General features: G+C 36.3%; 1 protein-coding gene across 5 annotated transcripts in view; it reads right to left on the bottom strand.

Moving 5' to 3' along the window:
- Positions 1-308: 308 nt before the first annotated feature.
- ATRNL1 (attractin like 1) overlaps positions 309-11,976 on the bottom strand; it is an 839,028-nt gene continuing 827,360 nt past the window's right edge. For 4 of the 5 annotated variants that reach the window (XR_013525132.1, XR_013525133.1, XM_035269198.3 and 1 more), the window contains one exon: positions 309-4,623. Coding sequence is in view for 2 of the 5 variants with exons in the window: in XM_035269198.3 (XP_035125089.1) it covers positions 4,502-4,623 (122 nt within the window). In the remaining 3 variants the exon portion in view is untranslated. The remainder of the gene's footprint in view (positions 4,624-11,976) is intronic. The other variant, XR_013525131.1, reaches the window with a different exon arrangement.

The raw sequence follows: 11,976 nt of genomic DNA, 5'->3' as shown, positions 1-11,976 counted from the left end.
CTGGTCTCAGATAGCTGACTTTTATTCAAAGTAAGAGCCATTTCTGTAACACGTGTCCTGTGGTGTAGACCCTCATTATCGCTAGACTCTTAGCTGCCAGACCTTGTGAGTGCAGCAAAGGTCAACGCAAATCTGCGAAGGAGGAAAAGAGTGGAAAATGTATTTTGAATGTCAAATTGAAAAACAAATTTTATAATCACCATTTAGATGGTGAGGGGCTTTTCCAAGTTCTCAGAGTGCTTTTTCCCGTGCGACCATGAAAGGATTAGCAAAGCAAAGCAAAACAAAACTGCATTTGGCAGCGGGGGTTGGGAGAGCCAATGTTTTTATTTCAACAAAATCCTGATTAACAGCACATTATAACATAAAATGTTGGCTTTCTAAAATGAGCTTGAACTTTTACACAATCTGTTTTTAACACTGGCATGCACACCTGTGTACATAGATACTGATTGTAGCTCTGGTTCCAATTCTTAATTTCAAAAAATTTGATAAAACTAAAATGTTAAATGTACACTCTAATGAAAACACTGCTGTAACACCAACCAAATGGCTTGTACTCCTTGGAAAATTCTTCAAAGCATTTTGAATTAGAGCAATAACTTCGTTATTTAAAGAACTCCCTCTAATGGTCGATAAAGGCAGCACTTTGACCCAATGCAGTGTTTCCCTAATTTGCCTAATGGTAAGAAGCACTGAGAAGCTTATTAAGAGTACTGCTCTCCAGGGCTTACCCCAGTGTTTCTGAATCTAAATCTCTAGAGGTGAAAGTGGGAATCTGCCTGAACCCAAGCAATTCCTGTAATCAGGTAAGTTTCAAGCTCACCCTAGTATATGGCAAATGGGTTTTGAAACTTGACATTAAAAAAAAAAGCATAAGTGGGTAGAAATAGTTCATTTGATCAGTTTTCATTTTAAAATCTTTTAAAAATATAAGACACCTTTCAAATCATAGTTTTATGTTCACTGAAAAAAGATATATCATGTATAATCACAAAATGTAAGTACTGACCCGGTCTTGCCTAATTTGTACATGAAAGGTGATAATTGATGCTCCTGTCTCAATGTCATCAGTCAGCAATTTTAAGAAATACTCTCCCAGAACTGTATAGATTTGGGAAGAGTTTAAGTCTTTATTGGCCCAATGTCAAAGCAGTTTTTAAAAAATCCCTATATCCTAAAAATATAAGAACTTAAGTTATCCAGGGAGTCTTTTTGAAAAACCTAATTGACCTTTACCTATGATGCAAAGCTGAATGAAAATTAATAGGTGGATTCATAAAACAACTGGTAGAAAAACAGTGGCCCAATGTCCCCATGGTTGCTACGCTACATCTAGGACCCACTGTGGGAGCTTTCTGTTTGTGACCATCTAGCCTTGTAATGCCTCTGCAAGGTGGGCACCATTACCTCCCTTTACAGATGGAAAGCAAAACTTACCCAGCACCACACACCTGAAAGCTAGGTCCAGCACCTGTTTTCCAGCCTGTGAGCCAGTGTGCGCCCTAAATGAACTTATACCGTGAACTGCAGCTATACAGTCATCTCTATCTTACTACAGCCAGAAGAAAATGAGATGTTGGGAAGTCCAGCAAGAATCAATTACCTTTTGAAATAGGTCCTATTTGAAGTTTTCCTATTGAACATAACACTATGGTATATGGCATCTCTGTGTATCACTAAAATAAATTTTCACTTAATGCAATTATGAGAATCCTAATCCTCTTAAAATTTATTAGCTCAATCTGTAAGTATGTGCAAATTCTTTTCCAACAAGAATTCTCTAGTTCAAATAGCATCCCCAGATTAATTTTTAAAACTCCATTGTATTTAACAAATTTTTTTCATACTTGGCAGAATAAAACATCCTAAAATCTAAAGAGTACTTCAAAGTCATTCTAAACTGAAATGTTTAGAATTCCATTAAGGTTGGTTTTCAAGAGAATCAGCCATTTAACTGCTAAATTCTGGGAAAGGATCTGCATATTTGTTTGATTTGATTTTTTTTTAAATTAAAGCATCCAAACTTAAAATGTCTGGAATGTAGGGGGAAAAAATCAAGACACAGATTCAAAGTGATTATCCTTGATCCTTCATGTCTTTTCAACCCGCTTCACCAAAAGGCAAAGAATTTTATTTCCAGTAAAAAGCTTTGATAAGTTGAGAATTAATTGCATAATTAGCCACAGAGTTAGCAATATTTGGCCCAGAAAGGTATAGTATGACTTTAACTTAACATTGCATTGTGTCTCATAGTTCTCTACAATTTGAATTTTCTAAGAAGCTAATGGAATTTGAGGTGGATAAAACTTGATACTTCTTCCACAGTAACATTCTCTGCTTAGCCTCCCTAAAAATATAGCTGAAATAGATTTTACATCTAAATCTGTATGTTTGTATATTTTTATTATATATACTTTCTCTTGCAACAATTGTTAGAGAATTAAATAAATTGGGCAATCACTTTTAAAAAATGATTATATCTTTGTAATTGCTAGTTTTATCAATTTATTTTTTCATGAGAGAAGTCAACAGTTAAAGGGTCCAAAAGAAGCTAATAAAATTACTTGATTGTTTTTAGGAGACATTTACAAACTTAGCTCATTCCTTTACTGAGAGAGAAAATATCATAGGGAAGTAGAAACAACCAGTGCCCTCCCCTCCAAAAGACCCCACAGGATATAGATAAAATTACTAGAATTACTCTAAGAATTTGTTGTATTTTTAATGCACGGAAAATAGAAAATTATCATGCCAACATGAGGAATATATACTATAATTCATAAATGCCTAATTATCAAAATAATGACATAGTCATGGTTAGATGCAACCTAGCAATCTTATATAAGATGCAACTACATATTGTATGATCATTCCTATTATATATTACATTCAATCCTCATCAAATTAAGCTGACTATGTATAAATGGCAGTATGAAATAAACATTTAATATCACAATAGGGTCGTGGTCTGCTACTGTACAACCATGGCATGCAAGTAACTATGCATTAGCTGTAAACAGTGAAGTGTCATTACCTTCCAGAAATCCAAAGAATGTGAAAGTATATACATAGTACTAAACATCAATTGTATTTAAATGACCTTCATATTTAAACAAAGCTTTATCATATACAGCAGCTTTGGATATTTCTGTCACTGTTAAACATACCTTGTAGTCACCCTGAAGTTAGGAAACTGCAGTTCCAAACTATATTTGTTAATGCTACTGAGCTTTAGTGAAGTGTAGTCAGCATTAGGACATAAATGATTCTGGGTTCCAATGTGAAGTCTGTTTAATTTTTCCTTTCTGCCATAATTCAGAATTTTGGGTCATTAAGAATATGCTGACTGGGCAACAATGAACATATTTTCTAAACCACAGACTTTTTCTCATGACATGGATGTGCTCACGTTAGAAAGAATACTGTTGATGCTTGCTAGCCGGTGCTCTTCTCTACTTCTATTCTAGGTGGAACAGTTGGCAGGAAGGAACTCGGGTCATCTTATAACTCGAGAGATGTCACCTCTAAAATACATTTTGTAACATTTGTAAAAGGTAGTTAAAATCTAGCAGCTAGGAGAGGAAGGGTAAAAAAACAAGATCCATTCTTATAAAAATGCAGATGGATCATTTAGGTCTGATCCAATGATTCTTAGGCAATTAAAAATTATCATACTGGAGCAAAACTTATATGCTGTAAAATAACCATTTCAGCTCTCTTCAGGTTGTGGTATTGGAGGCTGTTTTTGGAAGGAGGAGAACAACTGATCGCTGGACAGGCGTTTCCATGCTCTATGGGTTCTGATAATGAGTTAGGCAGTTGGCATGGATGACAGGAATGTCCTCTACACTGAGAATTCTAATAAACCTCCTGTGAAGTTGCTCAGAATGAGTTGAACTCATTCTGGTCTGCATTCCAGTTAGGTGGAAAGCTGTCACGTTCTCAGACTGAGTTTGGCCGTGATGTGGTTATGTGAAATATTTAAATACATACCTACATCCTACTACATCAAAATCTTGCCTTCACATTTACAATGAGATAAAAGAGCATTTAAAGCCATTGCAATTTGTTTATTCCCTGTTCATATACAGGTGATTTAAGTTTGCTTATGAGGCAAAAACTGTACAATTCTCATCATTCAGGCATTATAAAATGTCTTTCTTTAAAGTCTTGGGATATAAATAGTTGATTTATATGAATTGCATATTTTTCATCTTCATTAAGAAACAATATACATCTTTTTCCAGAGTAATTTAATGTTAGTATAATAAGTCTAGGATAGTGGTAAAAACTGACTTTATCACCTGTGACCATCAGTACTTTTATAAAACTCATGAACATTCTTTGGCCACCTGGGTCATTGCCCATTTTGAAGGAAACTGTACTCAGGCCCTGGATGATACAGAGATTTTTCTCCATAAAATCCGAGGCCACAGGACAGCTTTAACAGAAGCCTGAAGTAAAGCAGTACAGAATATACAGGAGTGCTTTCCATTTCTCAGACACAAGTTCCTTGACGTGTTGAAAGGTGTTTTCGATTCCGGACTCCAGAAGTCTTATCTTTACTATCTGAAGCTTTCTGTTGTGAAATATCTATTAGGGCACTGGCAATTGCAAGGCCTGGAAGAAAAGAGAAAGGCATTTAAATGCTTGCTTAGACATTTCTGGGATGGCAACAGTGGTGGTGTAGGGCCCTGCTTTTTATCGTTTTTCATTTAGTCATCACACGTTTGGCTGTTGCTGGAAGTTATCAAGTAGTTTACCCTTTACCTACAATGTTTCTTGACTTGGGCATGTGAACTTCACAAATGAAGAAGAATGAAGATCTAAGAAAGTGAACCGACTCTGACCTGGAACAATCACATCAACGTTTGACAAATTATCACATTCAGTGTGGATATGACCCTACACTTTCCTGTCCATATGTGAACACAAGTTTGCTGTGGAGGTACTAGACATTTTCAATGTTAATATTGTCTCTTTTTTTCTTTTTTTTTAGAAATAAAACTTGTCACGTCAAGATTTAAACAAAATTTTTTGATCTGGGAAAACTGGCTAGCCATGTGCAGAAAGGTGAAACTGGATTCCTTCCTTACACCTTATACAAAAATTAACTCTAGATGGATTAAAGATTTAAACATTAGGCCTAACACCTTAAAAACTCTAGAAGAAAACCTAGGCCATACCATTCAGGACATAGGCATGGGCAAGGACTTCATGACTAAAACACCAAAAGCATTGGCAACAAAAGCCAAAATAGACAAATGGTATCTACTTAAACTTAAGAGCTTTTGCACAGCAAAATAAACTATCAATAGAGTGAATCAGCAACCAACAGAATGGGAAAACATTTTTGCAATCTACCCATCTGATAAAGGGCTAATATCCAGAATCCATGGAGAACTTATAAACAAGTTTACAAGAAAAAAAGAATCTCTTCAAAAATTCGGCAAATGATATGAGCAGACACTTTTCAAAAGAAGACATTTATGCAGCAACAAACATATGAAAAAAAGCTCATCATCACTAGTCATTAGGAAAATGCAAATCAAAACTACATTGAGATACCACCTCATGCCAGTTAGAAGGGCGATCATTAAAAAAATCAGGAGATGACAGATGATGGAGAGGATGTGGAGAAAAAGGAACACTTATACACTGTTTTGGGGAGTGTAAATTAGTTCAACCATTGTGGAAGACAGTGTGGCGATTCCTCAAGGATCTAGAAATAGAAATACCATTTGACCCAGCAATCCCATTACTGGGTATATACCCAAAAGATTATAAACTATTCTATCATAAAAACATATGCACACATATGGCATTGTTCACAATAGTAAAGACTTGGAACAAATCCAAATGCCCATCAATGACAGACTGGATAAAGAAAATGTGGTACATACACACCATGGAATACTATGCAGCCATTAAAAATGATGGGTTCATGTCCTTTACAGGAACATGGATGAAACTGGAAACCATCATTCTCAGCAAACTGATACAAGGACAGAAAACCAAACACTGCATGTTTTCACTCATAAGTGGGTGTTGAACAACGAGAGCACACGGATACAGGGAGGGGAACATCACACACTGGGACCTTGGGTGGGTTGCTAGGGGAAGAATAGCAAGAGGTGGGAGGATTAGGGAGGGATAGCATTAGAAGAAATACCTAATGTAGATGACAGGGTGATGGATCAAACCACCACCATGACACATGTATATCTATGTAACAAACCAGCACAATCTGCACATGTACCCCAGAACTTAATGTATAATTAAAAAAAATTTCTCTAAAAAAATAAAAATAAAATGTTGAGCAGTTTTAGGTTTACAGAAAAATTGAACCAATATTGAGATAAAATTACCAACTAAAGTCCATAATTTACATTATGGTTTACTCTTTCTGTTACATAGTTCTTTTGGCTTTGACAAATGCACAATGAAGGACATCCACCATTAAAATATGTTTCCCTGCCCTAAAATATCCCACATTTCACCAATTTCTCCCTTTCTTTCCCCAAGCCTCTGGCAACCACTGATCTTTCTTTACTGTCTCTGTAGTTTTGTCTTTTTCAGAATGTTGTATGGCTGGAATCACACAGTACCATAGTCTTTCAGACTGTCTCCTTTCCCTTACAAATATGTATTTAACATACCTCCATTTTTTTGGCTTGATAACTCATTTCTTTTTATTGTTGAATTATCTTCCATTGTACAGATCTACCATGGTTTGTTTATGAATTCCATGTTGAAGGACATCTTGATTGTCCTTGCTTCCAATTTTTGGTAATTGTGAATAAAGCTGTTAAAAACATCTGTGTGCAGGTTTTTATGTGAACATAACATTTCAATTCATAAGTACCTAGGAGCCTGATTGCTGGATAACGTGGTAAGCTTATGTTTTAGGTTAGTAAAAAATTGTCAAACGGTGTTTCACAGTGGCTGTGCCATTTTGTATTTCTACCAGTTCTTGTTGCTTCACAATCTCACCGGCATTTGTTGTTGTCAGTGTTTTAGGTGTTAGCCATTCTAACAGGTGTGTAGCAGTATCGTACAGTTGTTTAAATCTGCAATTCTCTAATGACATATGATGCTGAGCACCTCTTGTATATTTCTTTCCCAAATGTATATCTTCTTTAGTGAAGTATTTGTTCAGATCTTTTGCCTGTTTTTAATTGGGTTGTTTGTTTTCTTACTGTTGAGTTTTAAGAGTTCTTTGAAGATTTTGGATATCAGTTCTTTATCAGATGGGTGCTTTGTAAATATTTTCTCCAAGTCTATGGCTTGTCCTTTCATTCTATCAAACTGTTTTAAAAATTACAAAAGCACACCATGGATAGAGTTGTGCTATGCACAAATGGACATGGAAGAAAGACAACTTGATATTTAGCTGACAAATGTCTTTAGTATTAGAAAAGGACCTTGAGTATTATTGACCGAATATGATCACAAATGTGGAGCTGCAGCATCATCGGTAATTACAAAAATATTGTTTTATTATGTTGATTTGCTTTGTTACACTGTTTGTGCATTGATGGATAGGAACACTTGGTAAGATGCTCAGGGATAATGATGATTTCATTAAATTTATACAAGCAATGGCTCAACCAGATAATCTGGCTTATCATAGCTACATATGAATCATGTTATTATCTGTTGAGTTCCATATAATTCTTGAGTAAAACTAAATGTATCAAATCACCATACTAAACCATGAGGCCAGGCTGTCTAAGAAAAGGCCACGAAAGGACCTTTGGCTCATTTGCCTTTCTCCAAGGTCTTGAAGACTTGAGCTTGAATTGAGCTGACCTCTTCTCCACATGTTACTCTCAGAGGAAGATCATTTTCAGGTCTTGTCCTGTGTAGAATATCATTGAATTATTTTATTCCTGTGGATCCGTTAATTCTAGGTAAGCTTCAAATGTTTCCTGGCAGGAATGGAACTCAGAGATTTATGGACAGAAAGAAATGCCAAAAAAGGGACGTGGGCACTGTAGGACAAAAGCAAACTAGCCTAGTGCAGTGTTGTGGGAGTCAAGGGAGGACCGGGCCCAAGGAGTCTGTAAAAAGTGGCAAATGGGCCAGCAGGGTAAGGCTTGTGGCAAAGGCCATTAGACTTCCTCAGAGAAGATGCTAGTGATCTTTGAGTCACTTCTGTATCTAACTAAGGATGGAAGCCTGAAAGTTAAGGAAGGAATGGAGTGACAGGAAGTGTGGCCAGCAGACATCAGTTCCATGTTTAAGATGTTTAGAAATGGAGAGAAGTAAGTGAGCTTATCTATGCAAGGGAAGTAGCAGGGTCAGATGGAATATATGTAGATGCATGGGATTATATAAGTGCATTTAAAGGAAAAGGGAGCCTTGGGTACATTTGAAACCATAAGAGAAGATATTTGTGGAGAAGGAGAAATTGATGGTGTTAGCACGGAAAGAAGTTACAAAATTATAATAATCACTGGCTACGTTGATACTTTTACAGATTTACCTTTTAAGGGATGCTCTTAAGTAATTTAATCTTTCAGGATATTAAATATCATCCTGAAGTTTTTAGAGTTATAAATTCAAAGTTTAAATAAAAATTATATTCTTGACCTTTGAAGAACATACGTAAACTTCTGAAGAGTCCAACATAAACCTTTTAAAACACTTATTCTGCTGTAGTAAACAATTATTTTATTATTTCTTTAATTAATGGAGCTGAAGGACATTACTATTATTTTTTAAATCACAGATTGTGGTTGTGCTAAGTTCAGGCTGACCTTAAGTTTCCACTAATATTCTGGCATACTTCTGTCATTATTTACAACTTCCTGCTATTTTATTCCTGGCACCAACTGATCCAGAGACAGCCAAATATGACAAATAATATATGTGTCCTTTAATGTGGACAGAGTCCACTTACACTAATTTCAATGATCACAACATCCAAATATGAAATCATGTTATTCATTAAACTACTGCATGATATAGTGCAAAGAGGCTCTGAAAAAATAATACTTTCCATTTACATGTGAATGCAAATGTTTTTGTTACAGAACATATAGCATCAGGAGAGGAGTAAACAGTTTGAGTTGCCAAAACAGAAAATTGTATGCTAATTCAAAACTGCCACTGTATCATTGTATTTCATGAAGCCCAGAACCTAATTGAAGCAATGTCTCTCACAACATGTCCTGGGTTTACTAATGATTGTGAAACTTGGAAACACATTCAGTTGAAAACCATAAATCATATTTCAGTTCTTAATTTATAAATAAGATTGCAAATCATGCTTATTTTTAATTTGACAGCGTTTTGTCATTGCTTATGAAAATGTAACAATCAACTGCATTTTCAGACCCGCATAAATGGTAATGCGTATGTAGAAAGGCTTGCACTTCTCTAGGCACAGATATTTAAGTGTTCACCGTGGTGTACTCACAGAGAACACTCAGAGCCACTTGCCCCAAGTCTTATCTGCCCATTTGATGAGCTAAATGACATTTCATTCAGATTTAAGCTTAAGTCCTTTACTGGACCACAGAGCTTGTGGCCCACCATGAGTTATTCTTCTTTATAAATCTTATAATTTAATTATGAACAGGACAATAATCATAATAACTGCATTTATGTGTGTGTGTGTGTGTGTGTGTGTGTGTGTGTGTGTCTTAAATGTCAAGTTAGTACTACTTTTGCATTTCTTCATGTTTAATGTAAGGTGAACCTTATAAAAAAAATGGAAGTTGCTACGTTATCTTTCAACCTACAAGAGGACCTAGAAACAAGAATGAAAAAAAGAGACAAAGCCCCTATCTTCTTGAATTTGATAGTGTGCATGGAAGACTCACTAAAAGAGAGAGAGAGAGAGAGATGATAGATAGATAGACAGTAATCTCATTATCATTGCCCTTCAGCACACTTCGTTATTGTAGGGGATCTAATTTTCTTAACTGATGAAAAGTCAAGTCAACAGCTTTTTTTAAAAAGACACTATTACCTCCCCCATCTCCTAAATGAAGGAGTTATATTCTAGTAAGATACTGAATTTATAGATAATGGCCAGACCCCATGTATAAATAGAATTCTGACCCAGAACTTGTGGCAACCTGCTCAGGAAACCAAGCTATAATCTACAATAACCAGCCCAGGAAACCAGTCTGCTATGTCAGACTTGTAGGAAGTCAGACTGCTACCTCCAGTAATAATCCATGAAATTAAACCATAATCCCACTCATAAATGGCCAGGACTTGATTAATAAATAACAGCTTCCCTAATTTGTATCCTCACTTCCAGCCAGAGGAAACCAAATATGTACCTCTAACCACATAGGGTGCCCAATTTCTAGTTAGCCTGTCTACAACACCCACAAGCCAACAGCCTCTAATCAGGGCGTACCTGAAGCTTCCCTTTTTTTACTATAAAGCTTTCCTACTCCTTTGCCTGTCTTTGAGTCACCACCAAAATATAAATGAAAGTGGCTGACTCCCTTGCTATAGTAAGCTCAGAATAAATAGCTTTTGCTTATTTTCATTTGTTTGGTCTTGGTTTATTTTCACACTGGCAATGATAACATAAGGGTGTCGAGATCTTCTCTAGGTTTTAAAAAAGATATGTATCAATAAAAGAAAAGCAACCTAGAAAGAGGTTCTTTGTGTTGCCATTTTCGGCACACACTTTTTTCTGACTTTCCTGAGACTTGTTTCCCAGTGAGAAGTCTTCTGGGGATGATCCGGCATTCCTTGTGCCATAGGAGGAAGTGTTTCCTCCTAGTCGGATGCTGGGCCGTTGCCCATGCTGCATGGCTCTAGAGTTCCATTAAAATCAGGTCACTCCAGAAGATCATTTTTCAAAACATCACACAAATCATCTGATGAAATTCACTTATTGTGTTCTCTAGGCCTAGCATAGTTCCTTGTTATCAAAGCAATACAATTAACTGGGGGAACAATTCATTATTTTAGACTGACAGTCTAAAGGAATTTCATTTACCATGTAAAGATGATGCACAGATGCTGCAGGCTAGCAGGATTTACATAAAAATATATTAGTAGATTCAATAAAAATGCTGGGGTTTAAATGGTTATAAGCTTTACCTTTTTGTACTTTTAGTTTTTAAACATCAGACATTCTGACATTTAGATGATTTAAATAGGAAGTATAAACCACATAGGAAGGAAGGTACCATCCTCTGTTTCCTTTTCCATTTTCCATAGTCTCTTGCTGTTTCAAACTGGTGTTTCCTAACAGAGAGCAGCCCCAGTGGCTGCTCTGGTTCACCCAGGGCAGTGCAGGATCAGAAGAAGCAGGATCCTTGGGGACCATAGGAATTTCCCTCAGAAAACGTGCATGATTCAGTGGTCATTGGGTTGGATGCCAAGAGTTACCACAGCTATTTTTAAAGCTTGTTTTTAACTGACAAATAATTGTGGATATTTATGTGATAAAATGTGGTATTTTGACCTATCTATACATTGTGGAAAGATTCAATCAAGCTAATTCACATATCCATCACCTCTCTAAGCTACTAACTTTTTTGTGGTGAGAATGTTAAAAATGTATTCTTTTAGTAATTTTGAAAGATATAATACATTGTTATTAGCTGTGATCACCATGTAATGCAATAGATCATTAAAACTTATTCCTGGCCAGGTGCAGTGTCTCACGCCTGTAATCCCAGCACTATGGGAGGCCGAGGCCGGTGGATCATGAGGTCAAGAGATCAAGACCATCCTGGTCAACATGGTGAAACCTAGTCTCTACCAAAAAATACAAAAATTAGCTGGGCGTGGTAGTGTGTGCCTATAGTCCCAGCTACTCGGGAAGTTGAGACAGGAGAATAGCTTAAACCTGGGAGGCGTAGGTTGCAGTTAGCCAGGATCATGCCACTGCACTCCAGCCTGGCAACAGAGTGAGACTCCATCACACACATACAAAAAAAACAACAAAAAACTTATTCCTCCAATCTAACTGAAACTTTGTACCCTTAGATC

This window comes from Callithrix jacchus, chromosome 12, assembly GCF_049354715.1.
Source record: "Callithrix jacchus isolate 240 chromosome 12, calJac240_pri, whole genome shotgun sequence".
NCBI classification, from domain to species: Eukaryota; Metazoa; Chordata; class Mammalia; order Primates; family Cebidae; genus Callithrix; species Callithrix jacchus.
Note: the sequence above shows the minus strand (reverse complement) of the source record. Positions and strands in the feature narration are given on the sequence as shown.